This window comes from Xenia sp. Carnegie-2017, unplaced genomic scaffold (genome assembly GCF_021976095.1).
Source record: "Xenia sp. Carnegie-2017 unplaced genomic scaffold, XeniaSp_v1 HiC_scaffold_14, whole genome shotgun sequence".
NCBI lineage: Eukaryota > Metazoa > Cnidaria > Anthozoa > Malacalcyonacea > Xeniidae > Xenia > Xenia sp. Carnegie-2017.
Window position 1 is genome coordinate 11,217,944 of NW_025813447.1, and position 19,242 is coordinate 11,237,185.

The 19,242-nt window shown below is 36.1% G+C and overlaps 3 protein-coding genes across 6 annotated transcripts; 1 reads left to right on the forward strand and 2 right to left on the reverse strand.

The window, feature by feature from the left end:
• Window positions 1-355: 355 nt before the first annotated feature.
• Window positions 356-5,721, reverse strand: LOC124434780 (transcription factor E4F1-like). The gene is given in 7 exon segments (XM_046984686.1): window positions 356-2,660; window positions 2,787-3,007; window positions 3,010-3,632; window positions 4,264-4,324; window positions 4,719-4,867; window positions 5,122-5,172; window positions 5,639-5,721. Coding segments are annotated over 6 exon segments (2,781 nt in total). The 5' UTR covers window positions 5,132-5,172; window positions 5,639-5,721; the 3' UTR covers window positions 356-943.
• A 485-nt stretch (window positions 5,722-6,206) lies between these two features.
• On the forward strand, window positions 6,207-7,125 carry LOC124434384 (protein ATP6V1FNB-like). The gene is given in 2 exon segments (XM_046984276.1): window positions 6,207-6,389; window positions 6,392-7,125. Coding segments are annotated over 2 exon segments (543 nt in total). The 5' UTR covers window positions 6,207-6,310; the 3' UTR covers window positions 6,856-7,125.
• Window positions 7,085-18,764, reverse strand: LOC124434383 (RNA-binding protein 5-like). 4 transcript variants are annotated; one of them, XM_046984275.1, is made up of 26 exons: window positions 18,663-18,764; window positions 18,482-18,525; window positions 16,742-17,402; window positions 16,536-16,667; window positions 14,359-14,425; window positions 13,934-14,007; window positions 13,739-13,831; window positions 13,565-13,631; window positions 13,436-13,477; window positions 13,059-13,102; window positions 12,473-12,589; window positions 12,184-12,290; window positions 11,917-12,103; window positions 11,791-11,809; window positions 11,362-11,516; window positions 10,977-11,065; window positions 10,869-10,906; window positions 10,122-10,159; window positions 9,927-10,055; window positions 9,606-9,720; window positions 8,734-8,903; window positions 8,368-8,442; window positions 8,180-8,271; window positions 7,635-7,764; window positions 7,330-7,425; window positions 7,085-7,248 (listed from the first exon to the last, which is right to left on the reverse strand). In XM_046984275.1, the coding sequence occupies exons 2-26, from the start codon at window positions 18,523-18,525 to the stop codon at window positions 7,222-7,224; spliced, it is 2,808 nt and encodes a 935-aa protein (XP_046840231.1). In that variant the 5' UTR covers window positions 18,663-18,764; the 3' UTR covers window positions 7,085-7,221. The 4 variants fall into 4 exon arrangements, with proteins under 4 accessions (XP_046840231.1, XP_046840230.1, XP_046840229.1 ...); XM_046984274.1 differs by having other exon boundaries at window positions 16,742-17,405; XM_046984273.1 differs by having other exon boundaries at window positions 18,626-18,764.
• Between the last annotated feature and the right edge of the window lie 478 nt (window positions 18,765-19,242).

Consider the following 19,242-nt stretch of genomic DNA (forward strand, 5'->3'; position numbering starts at 1 on the left):
TTTCAATATTTTGAAACAGAAATTGAAAACAAATCGAATTTCATTTGAATTCCCTAGTTTTTATCAAAACAACTATTTATTAACAAGTAAATGTTATCTTATCAAGGTTTTAATTTCAACCTTTGAATGAACAATATTCTTGCCTTCTGTAAAGTTAACTCAGAAATGAAAAGTTTAGGCTGCGTCACAAATAAACTCTAAATACAACACAAGGCCAGTTGTTAATTTGTCCACACTACAATTTCCCCAATCTTAAGTGATAATATGACCAGAGGCTTTAGAAGCTTTAAAAAGTTGTGGGTCTTCCATATCGCACACCCAAGGCCTCCCAAGCCCCTGAATATGACACACTAACTATTTTCAACTTCATCTTTAATTCCAAAAATTTTGGCAAGTAAAAATGATTATCGTTAAGCCATATTTACAAAATGGATGAAACCAGAGATTTATTCAAGTCATTCTTCACTTCATTCTTTTGTACACCAAATTATAGCGAATACCTTCGTTTTTTGACAAATAGTTTTGTGACGTAAGACAATGCACGTGAAGTGGAAAATAGCTTAAGTTACCCAACAAAATATCGTAGTGCTCTGCAGGAGACTGCTGGTCGTATTGTTCAATTCTTGATGTTTTCAACTAGAGATTATTTTGGGGTCAATTTATCAGATTGCAAAACATCTAAAAGTTGAACACTTTCATTCAAGAATATTCAAGAATTGTAAGAGAACGGACATTACATAATTTTTTGCAAATGTAGAAACAGCGCTCCCTCATTCTTCCATGTCAATTAACGGCACTATTTTTTTCTTGAGTGACCTGACTAAAGTTAGTTTAACTTTGTAAGTATTCCTAAGTATGTCTTGGACATGATGGCTTCAATGTCAAACAAAGTGCAAAATACAACAGAAAAACCCACTAGCGTCAATATAATTTCTTTATCCTTTCAGGTTCGCCAAAATGGCGTTTGTGAAGACAATGGACGACTGTTCAGGGGTGTCTTTCTTTCATATTCTGACAGATTTTCGCTCCCCCCTTGAAATTGCATGTGCATATTACTAAATAAGGACTGATGTTGGGTGAACTGACTTAGTGTTGACGTAGTATGGTGACTCATTGTCGTAAAATCTGTTGCCATCGAATATTGGGGACGAAATTGTTGCGGTGTAAACCCATAAGGAAATCTAGAGCGTACCGACTGCTCTCCGAAAACATCCGAGGACCTCCTATCGTTAAAGGTATGTCTTACAGCATGTTGAATGTCCGGTAACATACGAAATTCCGTGAGCTCCTGGCTAATCACAGATTGTCTAGTAACCGGGCTTGATTCGGATTTTCTAGGTGACTCAACACTACGGGAGATGTCATTTGTGCTATGATCGTACCTATCCTCTAGATTTACGTCAGAGGCATTATGGTGAAATTCTCCACGACAAGGACTCATATTCTGCGTGTGTCGATCCAAATTGTGTGCAGATGTTAATTGCGTGGGAGGCAGGTCATTGGTAAGAGGTTCAATAACTGCCGTAGTCGCTTCTATACTCTGTGTCAATTGTCCAGCAGTAGACACTAAGTGCCCATCATCTATTTCTCCAGTGTGCTGCACAAGTATGCGAGATTCAATATCAGAATTGTGAGGCACAACCTCGTCTATTCCATTTGCAGCAATTTCTTCTGCCTTTGAGTTATACCCCCCGCCACTTATGCCAAAAGACTCCTCATTGCAGCTAATGTACTCCATTCCAGCGTGCATATCTTGATGAGGTGAAGTCATTTCCTCTCGAACTACATGAGATGAGGTTGCTTCCTCCTGCGCTAAGGTCATATCTTCATTGTGCTGGGGAATCGAATCGTGCGCATGAGGGCTTGAATCTTGGCTAGAGAGATTCATCTCAGTCGAAGACTGAGTTGTACTGGGTGACCCAGCAGACATATGGGGAGCAGCCTCTCTAGTATGAGCCATAGATGGTACCAGGCTACTCTCGGATGCCTCGGTCGCCAAAAGAAGATCTGGATCTAGTTCGTGTTTAGTGCGAATATGAATCTTGAGACGTTTTATTTCGCGGGCTCCGTAATCGCAAAGCGTACATAAATACTTGAATTCTCGTTTATGGGTTTGTCCAATGTGTTTCGTGAGATATCCTGGACGCGAAAAACTCTTTCCGCAATCCTCACAAGTGTATGGCTTATCTTCAGAATGAGTAAGAGCGTGACGCTTCATTGAGTCATTACGATAGAACGTCCTGTCACATCCATGACTATCCTTACATATACAAGGAATACACGGTCTGTTGGGAGAATGAATAATTGAGTGACGCTTTAATTTATCTGCACGTGTAAATCCTTTTCCACACTCCTCACAGAAATGCTTCTTCTCTTTTTTCCCAGGAGGTTGTGCAGGCTTTGACTGGACGCGAAGAATAGACTCGTTACCATGCTCCGCACGTATGTGCGAGCGCAATTCACAGAAACTAAGGAACTTCCCAGAGCATTGGTCACAACGCAACACGTGATCTGCACGCCGCTCCTCGTGCGCTGAAAACTCAACCGAGTTCTGGTAACTAGTATGACATTTTTCACACTTGTATGTCGACTCGGTTGGTAATACCAAACTCGAGTTTAAAAGTTCACCGTTCTCTGCATTGGTTAGATTTCCTAGGACACTAGGAGTAAAGAAGAATTCCAAGTATAAGTAACAGATATTAACTAACAATAATAAAATCCAAAGTTTGAATGAGATTAAAATTCGCACTCTTCCTACACCCTTCAACGTTCACAGTTAAACCTACCTGTCCCTTGAGTCGACAGAATTATCAAATGACACTGCAGATACATCTTTCACGTGATCTGAAGGATCAGCGACGTCGGTAACGGTCGTAGACGCATCATGTAAACGTGAACAATGAGAAGAAGCATCTGCGCTCTCAATGTCAGCAGTCTCAACAACTTCAGTGACTTTACTTCCCTCCTTTGATGGGGTTTTAGCGCTAGGAAATTGGAAGTCGGTGGCTTTAACACATCAGACGTCGGTGAAATGGGCCCGGGCTTCATTACGATACCATGCGTATTCATGTGAAGTTTAAATTTATCAAGACGAGTGAACGCACGTGAACAATGCGTGCAATGAAAACGTTTCTCCACGGCATGAACGTATCGAACATGCGTGCGCACATCTTCAGCACTTTTAAATGATTTGGTACATCCAGGTTCTTCACAACGGAAGTTCTTTTCTGTGACATGACTAAGTTCGTGTTTGCGAAGTTTATATTTGTCAGGGAATATTTTCCCGCATACTGAACATAGATTATTGTGTTTGGCGCGTAACATGTGTTGATTGAGGTCTGCTTCAGTGTAAAAACCGCGTCGACAGTCAACACATTTGAAAACGCGACCATTAGTGTTTGGAAACTCGGCGTGACATGTTTTGCACGTGTAAACTGGATGCTTGCACGTGCGTTGTAGTTCTGTTGTGATAAAGTCCTGGGTTGGACGGTGATTATGCGCAGGTGAGATAAATAATGACTCAACATTTACTTTCCCTTCAGGACTTAACAATTTCTCATCTTGAAGTTCACGTATCGTCCTTTTTATAAGTTTTTTGTCTTGCTTCCTAGGATATTTCCGCTGAGAATTATCTAAATAATATTAACATATTGTCCTGCTAGCATCCAAAATATAACCTCTAATGTCGCAAATGGATGAACGTGATCCAAAAATATAACCTCATATTTCCCATATGGATACTTATGATCCAAAAATATAACCTCAAATGTCCCATATGGATACTTATGATCCAAAAATATAATTTCATATTTCCCATATGGATGAATATGATCCAAAAATATAACCTCATATTTCCAATATGGATACTTATGATCCATAAATATAACCTCAAATGTCCCATATGGATACTTATGATCCATAAATATAACCTCAAATGTCCCATATGGATACTTATGATCCATAAATATAACCTCAAATGTCCCATATGGATACTTATGATCCATAAATATAACCTCAAATGTCCCATATGGATACTTATGATCCATAAATATAACCTCAAATGTCCCATATGGATACTAATGATCCAAAAATATAATCTCATACTTCTCATATGGATGAAAATGATCCAAAAATATAACCTCATATTTCCCATATGGATGCTTATGATGTAAATATAACATGATTCCTACATGAAAGCTAATGAGCTATGTTGTTGTAATTGCATTAACAGTGTCAAACCATTCTATTTTGAACCTGGTATACCTTCAGAATCATTCAACATCTCTGTTCCATTGTAGTTTGAAATCTCAAACTGCCCATTCTCCTAAAGATATAAATATTAGCAGCTGCAATTGAATGTGTCAATGTGTCAACTTTTAAAGAAACTTTGAACTGACTACACAACTGAAATCAACACTCAACTAAAGAATGGAAATAAGAAAACTACAATGAATTTCTCTATGAATTCAGTTTAGCACGCAGAAATTTTCATAACCATTAGCACCATTAAATTCATGGACCGGTCAACCCCCCTGGCGGGGATTAATACTGGCCGGTATACAAATGTTGTTTGTTTGTTGTTGTTGTTTGTATTAGCACCACAATGGCATTTCAGATTGAGCAAAATTCCTCGTGATTAACAGTTTGAAAAAATCACCGAAGCTTGCACAAGCATGCTTCTTTGTTTTAACATTTATGATTAGTTGAAATATAAATACATTAATTTCTTGAGCAATTTCTGTTTGCATCAGTGTAGATGTTTTCTTTATACAGCTCTTTTCTTTCTTGTGCTGAGAAAAATCAGAGAGTTTTGTGAAGTATTGCTTGCATGTTCCACACACAAATATACACAGGTCATCTTCACAGTCTGCAAAAACAACAAAAACATAATTTGAGCCATTTCTGGACCAGCAAAACATGACAATTTATCCTCAGGAAACATAACATATATTAAAGTTGACATTTCTGTCAAATAACCAGAATTACCAGACCAATCATATTACATACAGTGAAATGATTACACAATGTTCCAACTCAACTAATTCAAATCCAGTTGTAGAACTGTTTCTTTGAACATTCAAACCTCAATCTCAATACAAAGGACAAATAGTGTATATTTACCTGAGAACATGATCTCTTTTGGAACTGTGACAAATATTTGATACACCACAACTAAAAAGAGATAGATGGGTGATTAAAGCAGTTCTACTCACAGAAATTACATATTTTCAACACAATAATTCTAACTGTTGAGATGGCAACAATTAAATCAAAGAATTGTGACATTTCAAACGTGACTTGCCAATATTTTATCATTCAATAGAATAGACGCATAAATACTATATTTTTATAATAATTTTATAACAAATACCATGAAATGTTTGTCAGCAGTAACCCATAAAAAAATTATTCCAGATCCTAACGCTATTTTTAGATGTTCAAAATAAGTTAGTGGGGAGAAACGACAGGCTCCCCACAGCCCCAAAGTAAAACAATGGCACAGTTGCATCCGATTTTTGCCCATATAAACACTAATCAATCGCAAAATCTGGTCAATTCAATGATTTAATATACATAAAAACCTTAAAGAATAAGCGCAATGAAAAGAAACGGAACATAAAAATACAGTATTACTTACCAATACAACAAAACAACAAAAAGATATCAAGAAATGTCTGCTTTCATCATAAAGTCTTGACTCCCATTTTGGATGAGGCGAGAGGGCGAGAGGTCACTTTACAACTCGTTTCCAATCTTTCAATAAGAGCGGGTAGTGCGTTGCATAAAATGAATTTACAGTCCAGCGAGGCAGGAAAACCAATGGGAAACTAGTAAAACTACAAAAATGGTTTATCAAGATGAAAAATTTCATTGTTTTGGAGGTTGAGAATGTATATTCTTGATTCTTGAAATATGTTCTCAAACTCCTGCAAATTACATAATTTTCAACTATTCAATATGATATATTTCTAGAACAAGACTCTGTAGGAGTGGAGACCTCATTCAACCACTGCACTCAACAGATGAATCGAACACATGATTACTTTCTGCAGTTCACGATTTATCCAAACCATTGAAAGCACAATGCTCAATATGATCCAGACAAACCAGACTATTTGGATTACACGAATTCTTCCTTTATAAACATATCAGCTGTCATAGTAACAATGCAGGCTCCCATTCCACTGTCGCCATAGTAATGATTGGTAGGTGATCTTTCATTAAAAACATAAGTGATATTCTACTAAATATTGCTGTATTTTTACTCTCAAGAATTATACGTAAGGACAACTGATAGCAAATCATAGAGATGGTGCGTGAACTAAATATGGACACACAAAGACAGAACTTTTGGAAAGAGACCATTCGTAAAGAAGCGATGCTTAGACTGGCTGGCAGACCCAATACTCAAGAGAGTTTGCGAGTTTAGGGAGTTTGTCAAAACGCAGAGCAAAAAAAGCAACAATCGACGTCGAACCGGTGATGCTAAACCTTGAAACAGCTTTAAAAATAAAATTGAACGAGTTACCGGCGAAAGAAATTAATAAGCAAGAGGTTTCTGACCAACCCAGCGATTTACCGAAAATTTATGAAAAAGAAATGAGACCTGCATCGAGTGGAACATTGGGATTATTGTATGACGGTTTTAGTGCCGACGGTGGAGGACGATACGCTTATCTCGAGAAAAGAAAAACTATTATTCCCGAGAATAAATACGAATTTCCGATCACCAGCTCCTTCGAATATGGTTGGAAGAACAAGGGTATAACAAGATCCCTGAGACCTGCTAATTTTTGTCGCAGCTCAACCATAAAGGAAGAATTTTATCGTCCAAACGGAATTTTTACTTCGTAGTTCCTTCAACAAACAAATTATTAGAATATTGTCATGTTTTCCGTAAGATTCGAAGTAAAGGAACTCTTGATGTGAAATAGATTTGCAGATTCTTCTAAGCTACCTTAATCTTAAAAAGGACAGTCATTTCAATTTTTCTGTATCTTTGATTTGTCATTCTATAACTAGGAATAAATAACACAGGGACTTTAAACGAAGAAAAAAGTAAAAAGAATTATACTTCCAGTGCTTAGATAAGGCAATATATTTTATTAAAATATTTCCAAAGAATTGTGACGCATTATCTATTCATAATCGCTTTCTTGTATGTACATTCCAATCTTCAATCTTCAACCAAGAAGTATTTTTTCTTGCTTCTATGTAAACTCATTCGTTCTCGTATCGAGCTTGTGCCTAATACAGAACAAACGTTCAGTTCAAAACCAAATGGCGCTCCATTTAATTCATACCATGCAATATAAGTAGAAAACGCACCATTTTCTTTAAAAGATCTCTCTCGGAATCGCCAGCAGTTGCTCCATAGTCGCTGCCTTTCAAACCAAGACCTGCAGTTCGATTGCGCATTTTCGCCTAGAAAATAAATTTGTTGAAGTTAGAGAGCAATCCGAGTAAACTTAAAAATGATACTTTAAAATTTATTGCTATTTGTGCGACAGACACACCTAACCGAGGAATACATAAAAGAACTAAGCACAAGAGAAAAATTTTAAGATACCTTCCGTCCGATGCACGCTTTGCTGAAGTCATTTATATGAGCAATATATTGTCGAATGTCTTACCAAAATAGGATCAACGATTCCTTGTCGATCTTTACCAAGACCCGTTCCGACAGTCCAACCCATCGCCTGAAGCATTTTGTTTCCGATATTGTCCTCTTGGATACCATTTTTTGTCGGCTGCTCATAAACCCTGAGAAAGACAGCGAGAACTAATTCGACAAAAATTCATTGAAATTGTTAAACACAAACTTAAACGTTGAAAGAAATGTCATAATGAAAACCGTCACCAGTCGTGTTAACGGATTCGCCATGAAATGTAAGCAAGTCCTATACGATATTACAGCTGAATAATGGAAAACTCTGTTTTTTAAAACCATACCGCTTGAACCATTAGATAATACGATATGCATGATTTGTAAAAAAAATTATAAAACGTAAAACGTATAGACAATGAATCTAGCGAGCAAACCAAGATAAGTTGTAATATAAAACATATAGGAATCAACTGCTAATGACAATCCTAATTTCTTTCGAATTTCAGTGTTTTATATCTTCCACGAAACACCCGTAGTGCACATCGTGGTATTTTGTGAAAAGATAATTACATTTTCCCTTTCCTCTTCTTCTTTCCAGAAGGGGCAGAATCAGGCTGTCCAAATAACTCCCTCCTTTCTTTAGCACGATCGCGATATTTTGCCTGAAAAATTACAAAAGCATGTTCTTCAACGTTCACATTGATGCACAAAAGCAATTAAGGTCTAATTCAATTTTTTTCTCATTGAAGTGCACAAACCTCTCTTTGTTGCTTTTCATATTCGTTAATTTCGGAAAATGACATTTTTAACTTTTTCTGAACCATTAAATTTTGCTGAAATAAAGATGACAATCATGAGTTGTGTTAATTCTTCGCTCAAGCATTTAAATACAGCATTTCGCCAACATTATCACGAATGAATGTGTGTAGATTTCATTATTTATCATAAACCACTTGAAGATTTGAACTTAAGCGCATCAAATACGTGATTTGATGATAACCTAAATAGCACAAAAATCAATAATAAAACGTTTGCACGTTGAAATTAGTTTCAGCAATTGACAATTTTTTGTAGTTTTCATCTACCGTGATGGTCATCGATGCATATATAAAATATTCGCTTACCTTATGAAGATCCGAAAGTTGGGTGTGTTTTGTCAGCATTTCTTTAGATGGAAACTGTCGTTTGCACAATAAACATGCCAACTTGGTAAAATCAGTGTAATTTTCCTCCGTTTCATCTTCACCAGGCGAATCGTCATTTTCATACTCCGCCACAAGTTTAGTGCTGCTTTCTATAGATAAAAAAGGCAAAACGTTTTAGTGCTGTTGCTTTCTGAAGATGAATATTGGCAAGTTGGATTACTATTGCTTTGTAATGAAAGACCTTAGTCAGGTTGATTACTGCTGCTTCTGAAGAAAGACATTAGTAAATTTTATGTATGTTGATTAATGAAGATAGAAAGTAGTAAATTTTATATATGTTGATTAATGAAGATAGAAATTAGTAAGTTTAATGTATGTTGATTAATGAAGATAGAAATTAGTAAGTTTAATGTATGTTGATTAATGAAGATAGACATTAGTAAGTTTAATGTATGTTGATTAATGAAGATAGACATTAGTAAGTTTAATGTATGTTGATTAATGAAGATAGACATTAGTAAGTTTAATGTATGTTGATTAATGAAGATAGACATTAGTAAGTTTAATGTATGTTGATTAATGAAGATAGACATAAGAAATATGGATATCTGAAGTGAACAACTACGAGAATAACCACTAGAACGAGTTGTTCCAATAAAAATGAAGCAATTTAGTTTTCATAAAGCATTAAAAAGTTGTTCTGGTTCTCATTCGCGTAGGAATATCTAAAATCTCTTCGTTAAAAAGATTAGACGTTGTGTTTTGAAAGCCATATCAAAAACTTATGAGGAGTACACTATACGTTGAACATATGACCAAGATGCTTCATTTGTACCAAATAAATCACCCACCTGTCGGCTCAGAAACACTGGTGGGACCATCCAGTTCAGATAATACAGCCAGTGGACTCGAAGTTGTCAATGTGGTGACGTTGGTTGATCCACTAATTGCCATCTTTATGCCGCTCTGCAAATAAAACAAAGAAACTAAAGAGTTTCAGTTGCCAAGTGTATTTCGTGTGTACCGAGCTTCATTATATCATCGAAAGTTGATTTGTATAACGGTGACGCACAATGCTGCTAATTAATACTAAGCAACTCAAAAACACGGCACGATTTTCAATTAGCGAGAATCAATGCAATTTGTTCCACTTAACATTTATCCACTTTTACCTTAAGATCGCTCGGGTCGTATTGATATATCTTATCTTTTGTTGTATCTTGTGCTGTTGTGATCTGTGGACGAGAAACTTCCTTGTTTTTCGCTTGCTTTTTCGCCCATCGTTCCATGTCTTTTGCAATCTAAAGATCATATTCCTTTTCTTTAAAACGTTTGTTTTGCACTAGAAGATAGGCTCACGAGCTAACCTTTTTAGCATTTAAACTTTTTGCCTTTTTTTGCTTCTCTAAAATCATTAATATTTCATTTGCTCAATTTTCAATAGAGATGTCGTCAATAAAGATATTGTCAATGGAGACGTTGTCAATAGAGACGTTGTCGAAAGAAACGTTGTCAATAGAAATATTGTAAATAGAAATGCTATCAATAGAGATGTTGTCAATAGAGATGTTGTCAATAGAGATGTTGTCAATAGAGATGTTGTCAATAGAGACGTTGTCGAAAGAAACGTTGTCAATAGAAATATTGTAAATAGAAATGCTATCAATAGAGATGTTGTCAATAGAGATGTTGTCAATAGAGATGTTGTCAATAGAGACGTTGTCGAAAGAAATGTTGTCAATAGAAATATTGTAAATAGAAATGCTATCAATAGAGATGTTGTCAATAGAGACGTTGTCAATAGAGACGTTGTCGAAAGAAACGTTGTCAATAGAAATATTGTAAATAGAAATGCTATCAATAGATATTGTCAATGTTGTCAATAGAGACGTTGTGTTGTCAATAGAAAAGTAAATGTTATCAATAGAGATGTTGTCAATAGAGATGTTTTCAATAGAGATGTTGTCAATAGAGATGTTGTCAATAGAGATGTTGTCAATAGAGATGTTGTCAATAGAGATGTTGTCAATAGAGATGTTGTCAATAGATGTTTTCAAAATAGAATAAAAATAAATGAGTATTGTAAGCAAGTGTCATGTTAACACAAATGTCACCTTTGCTAGCCGCATTCTCAGCACCCGATGTTAAATCGCTATAAAATCAAAACAACTTTATTAGAACAGGTAAGAATAACTAATTACCTCAAGCAACATTCACATTACCTTGTGTTACCAGAAGAAACAACAGTAACATACTGTTGTGTTCCAGCATCCCAATACATGTACTGTTGTGTGGCGCTGTTGTAATAATACTGTGTAGAAAAACAATAAAATCATTCTTATTATGAAAGACAGTACTCGTTATCTGTTTTCTAATCATTATTAGTTTATATCTTAAAAAGTGTAGAGAATCATTTCACGTCATCTATAAGATATTTCCAGACAGTACCAACTACTCCGGTTTCCCTTTGTTTATTCCCCCCAACTTTTACTACGTCATCTAAGTTTACATTTTAAGTAGTGTAAGGTTTATCGTTTATGTTTCTCCTTCAGACAATGTTTGATTGAGACCATACCATATTATTTTCCATACTCCATAAGTATGTACCTGTGAATTTGGATCGTAATATAAACCAGTGGTCGTATCATAATAATAACCACTAGTTGCATCGTAAACGTATGACGAAACTGCCTGAGTTGTTGCCGTTTTTTGGGCTGTGTTTGTGTCCGAAGTATCCGAGGACTTCTCCTTTTCAATGGAATCTAGAAACAACGCGAGATCAGGATATTCATGTTGAACGACTTGGTGATCATTTTAACAATAAACAATTTAGGCTGAAACATATTTTTTTGGTTTCTATTATCGTTGGTGATGAAAGAGAACTTCTCCGTAACTTCAATCAATGTTTATTGTCTTATCGCTGAAAATAAGGGAGAATTTCCCTCTCTATAGTTACCAATCAAATATTTATGATTTTATCGTTGGTACTGAAGGACAGAACTATCAGTCATGTCACAATTTAATAATTTAATCTACCTGTTGTCGACACTCGCACCTTAAAAAAAATATTAAAAAAAGTGGTAAGTGGAAATATTGTCAAATCACAATCAAGTTACAGGTTGACAGTTTAAACAGTTTACATTATAATGATAACAATCTTACATCTGCAGTCGAATAGAAGTCCATCGAGCCTTCAGTATACTGTTTGTCAGCGGTGTAACTCATTTGCGCAGCAGCACGAGCCTGCGCAATCGCATTGGCAGCAACATTAGATCTTGCTTGGTTGGAGGACTTTGATTTTGTGTCACTGACAGAAGTTGTAGTAGTGAATGAAGTACCTGCTGACGTTCTAAATATAGAACAGAGGGTTAGTAAAATTTGTTTAATAGTTTATATATGAAATCACGATCATCAAATCCAAAACTTCACCCCGTCTTTGAGGGATTTGCACCAAACTTAGCGAAAGAGACAAATAGCAACTTCTCATCTATCTTAAAAGAGGATGTTTGAAGGTCGTCTTTGAGTTGAGTTGCTTCCTAAACATGATGGATTCATTTAATTAGCAATATGGCTAACACAAGATTTTCTTAGTTTCTACATGTAAGGGCATTTGATCAATACAAAATTATAAATAGTTGGTTTAAAACCGTCGGTTTTATCCAGAATGAATAAGTAAAGTGAAGAGATGATTCTTACTAGATTCATTCAGTAATTATACCTCTACAGAGCCCAATTCGACGAAACAAAATCCTCGTGAAGTCCCGGTGAGTTTATCCTTGATGAGTCTGACGTCGAAGATGGGCGTGGTTGTAAACGTAGCCAATGACTGACGGATCTGAAAACAAAATAAGAGAAATTAAAGATGACGTAATGGAGTGATCCGTTACCCCGTTTACATCTTCTCGCGACAGTTTTGGCCTCGCTTCTGACGATGCGAACAACGCTCCAGAACTCATCCATATATTTAATGATTAGCGGAATTTGTTGTATTTTATAAAACGTGAGTAACCTTATGTCTCCATGAAAATACTATGTAGGGATGCTGCATAACTTAAAATTTAAAACTATCATGTTCCTAGATAACAACACATTACTAAACACTGTCCTTATAAAAAATATGTCATACAGAATTGGCGCAATGTTCTTTTTATATAAACCACATCATAAATGAGAGTTTGACACGTTCACGCCACGATACCAACACGCAAACGATGCATGCTGAACGGTGTGAAAAGCACGTTTTCAAAGAGTGCTGAACAGTTGAACATCTTGCGATCAACACGTGATCAGCATACGCTACATACCGTCTCTTCAGTCGTGAGAATGTCCAGGCCTCGAAGTATGAGAACTATATAGTAAAATACAGTATACAACGTTTATGATGACACTGCATTCAATCAAAAACATTCCGCTTTCGCAAACGCTCGTACACTAGCGTACTTCCGCCCAATCAAGTTCCAGTACACATCAACCAAACAGAACTTTGACGAACTTATAAATTAAGCGCGCAATACGAAGGAAAAGATAGGGAAAAACAAAGACAAGAAATGTTCTGTAAAAATGACGATAGACCATGAAATGAAACAAATTACCTTGACGAATCTTTGAGGCATACAAAGAGGATGGAAGAAATGGCAAAGCATTTTCTAGAACGGCATAAACTTTACAAGGAATTGTTTACCTTTACAAGGAATTGTTCCCATTTCTTTCATTTCATCATTCTCTACAATAATACAATAAACAAAGACAAATGATAAACAAAGAGCAGTTAAAGTATTTTACGTAAATTTCAAGGGCTCAAATCGCACACCATCTTTAGGAGCACTGCAAGAAAAACACGAACTCCTTCTCTTGGAAGAAAAATTTTGAGTGCCACACTGGAAAAAAGTATCAAGTAAAACGACAGCGTCACTGCAGATGTTGTATGTACACATGGTTAAAACAGAGATGTTCTCGATAAAGATTTTTTTAAAAAAATATTTACCTTGCTACAAACCCAATCTCGATGAGACTCGACTGACATCTTTGATCGACTGAAATCCATGTACACATTTGAACCGTCAATGTTTAACTTGCCCTAAAAGCATTTAAAAACATACATATCAGCTATATCACAGTGTTTATAAAACCGTACTATACAGAGTAATATGGGGGTGTACATGTAAGTTCAAAGCCATACCTTACAGTCCTCTATCCATTGTTTAGCAGTTGAAACGTCAAGAAATTCAACGAATGCAAAGCCTCTGGATTGACCTAATGTTTGAAATTGAATGCTAAGAAATTGAACATGAATTTCAACACAATTTAACAAAGAAATTGAACTTATGTACACTGCTGTGTATATCATATCTTGATTTAATATAGCTATAAGGTAGCGTGAATGCATATAGAACTGGGATAATGTGTCACTCCAGTGCGATTATCTCTGATCTCTTAGGATTGACTTCTATAACTATATCCATAATCAAGGACATGAGTCGAAAATATGTGAAGTGATGCATTTGTGATTATGGTAAACTACAAATGAAGCAAATATAGGCTGTGATAAAAAAACAACTTCATAAAACACGGCTTTTCGAGGATTTTAGCTTGCATTCAACATACCTTCACGATTCTTCACACATCGAACGTCCTTGTAAGGAAGTTTGGTCTCCGCAAGGATTTCGTGGATCTGAAAATTTATTGAAAAAGATATTATTACAAAAGAAAAAAGGGTCCCAAAATAATGAAAAGTTTCAAACAAACAAACATTTTTACTCGAACTAATTTGAATCAACCATAAAATATTTCATATATTTATTTCATTTCTCCATTAACTTCCGTATAATTTTGACTCGTGTATAATGAGGCAAACATTCATTGACTTAATGGCAAGCAAAAATTTTTTTATAAAACTTATCAGAAGCTATAGCCTAAATAACCACATGTTATCTTGTTGTCCACGATTTACACGTAAGTTATTTTCTTTATGTATTCAATGTAAAGTCTATTGCTGATGTGTATTGCCTACTTTGTATTTAGGTATGGTGGGGGAACACCAAACAGATAATGGTCATTGACGTAACAAGTTTGAAAACGTATTTGTAGAAGCAAGCCGAAGACGACACACAGCATGCCTATAATAAATGACCGAATACTTGCGCAATCTACCTGACTAACTTATGTGTTCATACCAACCAACTGGATCTCTTAGCACGGCTCTGAGAGCGATTACCTCACTAAGTCATAAACATTTAGTGAAAAAATCGTCTATAGTTGTGGCAATTATTATGAAATCATATGAGTATGTGCAATTGGCTAGACCAAGTGCAGCTCGTTTATTAGTTTATGGTCATGATAACGACTAATTGGATGTAATAGATATAATTTACTACAGAAACTATCAGCGCATGCGCAGTCTGCTCCAGCATGCGCAATAGGATTTGACCAAATTTTTTGAGTTCACAGTCATTGCAACGACCAACTGGATCTAATAGCGTTAATTCTAGGGTAAATAAATCGCTTAGACACCAATTATTCTAAAATTCATCTACGCATGCGCTTGAGCAAGCGCAATCCACTTGACTAATTGTCCATAAACATGGCAACGAATAACTAGATGTACTTGCACTACTTTTCTGGCATTTAGCTCACTAAGTCGGAAATTTTTAGATAAATTATATGCGCATGCGCAGTCTGCTTGAGCATGCGCAGTTGACCAGCGGCACAAGTTCATGGTCATGGCAACGACCAATTGCATCTACTAGAACCGATTTTGAACTAAATAGCATGCTTAGTCCACTTGACTAATTGTTCATAGTCATGGTAACGACTAACTATATGTACTTGCATTACATTTGTGGCATTAGCTCACTTAGTCACAAATTAACACAGAAAAAATCTGGGCATGCGCAGTAGTGACATTGATAATACCACAACTTTCGTACGCCTTCGAAATTTTGCATATATATATATATAAAGCCAAGACTAGGTATAGTAGATGTCAACTAGCAGTGGAAGCTGGGTGCGATATAGTATGCAGTGGCTTAGGGGCCCACACTTTGGTGGCGACCGCACTCTCCCTGCGTACCCTGAGCAAAGCCTATCGCAGGTGATCTCGGGGTCTGATGGGCGGAAGCTTACTATTGCATCTCCCAAGTAGGATAGCGTGGAGGGGCCGAAATCTCCTACCGAAACGTTAACATGCGGCGTTCTAGTGCCTTGCGCTTAAGAAGGTATCGGGAAGCATGGCCCGAAAACGGGGTTTTTTACTTTCGAATTTTATCTTTTTGTTTTATAAGAGTTCTAAGATTTTCTTTTATAAAATTTCGTTTTATAAACCAAGGATACTCCATCATCATGATACTACAATCTTTCAAATAACTTCAATCTTTTTCTGACACTTATAATTCAAGACAACCTTAAACATGTTTTATACAATTTTTATTGGTATGATTTGACTCTCTCATTTACTGTTTCTCATGTATGACGAGCAAACAATCCATGGGCTTAATGACAAACAAGGATTATCAGGTTCCCTAGCATCATTTAATGTTGGAATAGAATCTAATATTTTAAATTTTTACAATAAAATTTAATAATCACAAGTGATCGAGGGATTTTCTACAAATACAATCACATCTCGGAAACAAACATTTATCAATGCTTAAGAATACATGGAATGTATAAGTGCTCTTTGTTACAGTGTGCAAAAAATATTTACCAATGTCATTAGCTACCAATAAAAAACACGCATCAATGAATGAAACTACTGCAGTACGTATATAAAGTAAAACATATACCTGTGTATCTTCAATTGTTGCTGGCAAGCCTTTCAACATCACAATCTCGCTTGGATCTTCTCTATAATCTCTACGATGTCCATAATCTCTAACATAGCGGTCTTGAGATCTACGTTCGGACCATCGTTCATTCTACGTCATAAAATCATCGTTTCATTAATCGTAGCAAAAGACCGTAATTCCAAATCTTTACTTCACCATCTTACATTATCTCTGTCACGACCACTCCGTCTTCTTTCATCCTCTTCAAAGCGATCATGCTTCCATTCTCTATCATCATGATCCCAGCGATCTCTCGCATTCCTATCTTTGTAATATCTATCATCCCAACGATCCTTCGCATCACGATCTCTGTAATCTCTATCATACCAACGACTTCTTGCATCACGATCCTTATAGTCCCTCTCGTCCCACATATCTCTTGCATCACGTCCCCTGTAATCCCTGTCATCACGTTCCCAGCGATCTCTATCAACACGATAGTCCCTTCCTCTATAATCATCACCCCTTCTATCCCTATATCGATCAGAACCACGTGGAGAACGATCCTGATAACGGTTCTCACTACGTCCTTTATCATTATCACGTGTATAAGGCGTGTCCCAATCATCATAATCACCATCTCTTCCACGACGTGGACTGGGACTTCTCTCTCTACGTCTCGGGGAATTCCTTCGCTCAGGAGAACTACCAAAATTACGATCAAATGGCTTCCGGTTGGCATCACGCCCAAACTCGTCAATCTCAGCTCTGGTTGTACTTTTATGCCTTTCATCATCCCGGTTGCTTCTACTCTGATCCCTAAATGCACTAAGTTGTTCACCAATATCTTTTTCAATACCATCAATATCATCTTGGTTGTGCCATCTGCCAACAAATCAAGTGAAACAAAGCTGTAAGAGTTACTGGGAAGACTGGTTTCAAAAATGATTAAACAAAGGTTGACAATTTAAAATAAATATTATATGAAACACAATTTAAGCATGTAAATGATCATATTTGGTTGTAGAAGTAAATGTAGTGTGCCCCAAGGTACTCTTGAAGTGATTGGCAAAAGTTTACTTTTCTGTTTGCTCATAGATAAAAACCTCAAAAAATGACCTCGGGTAATCTATGTTACACAGCTATAGTATGGACTATATCTTCATTTAAAGCAGTGAAAAATCCACAAAACACATTGTTTCACTTGTTTCAAGAAGTGATAACAAATAAAGTCTGATCTATTCTTATCGAGGCTCAAAATTATGACAGATATAAGTATGGTCAAGGTGACCGACGAGCTTCAGTTTAGCTCAGTCTATGTCAGCCTTTGACCGGTTACACAACTTGCACAAAATAATGAAAAAGTCTTTTTGAGACGACAGGCTCTCGAGTTTGGACTTTTATGCGCTCCAAAGCTATGTTGCATACATTGTCATAATATAGTGCTTTTGTAAAACAATTTTTGACTTGTAATTTTTTGTTGACCAACCATTATTTTGAGGCAATTCTAGTGAACTTTTTTCTCATACACTACATAATGTATTTTAGAATAGTAGTTTATTTTACAGATGTAAAGCAGGCAAGACTTTGTCCAAATTATATGAAGTGATGCAACTTGCTCACACATATAGGGCACAAAACATTTGATATAGTTACCTTAGGATACAAAACAATCAAATCTTACCTTAGACTATCAAAGCCCTAGTCCATCACACTACATACTTTGTTGCTCTGCCTCTTTAAACTTAAATACTTTACAGCCATAGCTGGCTCAAATAACTTTCACTACTTATTAACAATTGACTGTAAAGTCTACAACCTTTAATTTCCTCAACTTAATCTTCGAGATAAAGACATACAAGGTCTAGTTACTCGAACAGTTCATGATAGTCTAAAGCAAAGTCAGACAATCTATAGTAACTCAAGTTATCGATGAACGTGGATATAAATCGTACAACTCTTACCTGCTCGTCTCCCTCACTCGATTATCCATATCAGACCCATCCATCTAGGAAATTTATAAAACAATACATTGGATTGCGCTATGATTAAACGCCAAGAATTTGAATCACCGTCATAAGATATTCCATGAAAATTTCAAAAAGTACCTCAACAAGCGGTAATGAACTCCACGACATGACTTACGTTAAATTCACCATTCGAAAACGACAAACATTTATGATTTTTCTACTCATCTTCGTTTCGTAACCACATCCACATCAACTCAACTTTGCCATTCTCACCCAGTCTCCGCACAAGCAACTCTACTGATATATAAAGTTACTGGACTAGCATTTTATATCGAGAAAAAGATTAAGTTTTTTCGTGTGTATTTTTTTCTGACAAAACTTTCAAACTTTAAAATACAAGCAACATTCAATACGCACAGTTTTGAAATATAAACTAAGGATAAGGGAGACCTTAAAAAATAAACACATTTTTAGGATACATAATGGCTAACTCCATAACAGCCCTAAACCTATGTATGTATCATGAAGCAGAAAGGTAGCAAATCACAGTCAATTTTAAAACTAAGCAAATTTTAATCTTTTAAGTGAATTTAAATAAAAGCTGACTGAATTTGCTTCTCGGATAACATATACAGTGGTTGAGGGTGCAGAGGGAAATCGTGGATGGGCATTGGGTAGAGGATAAAGCTATAGTGGGTAGGGAGGTAAGAGCGTAGAAATGGGTTATATGAGGGTAGAAGTAATAAAGTCGAAAC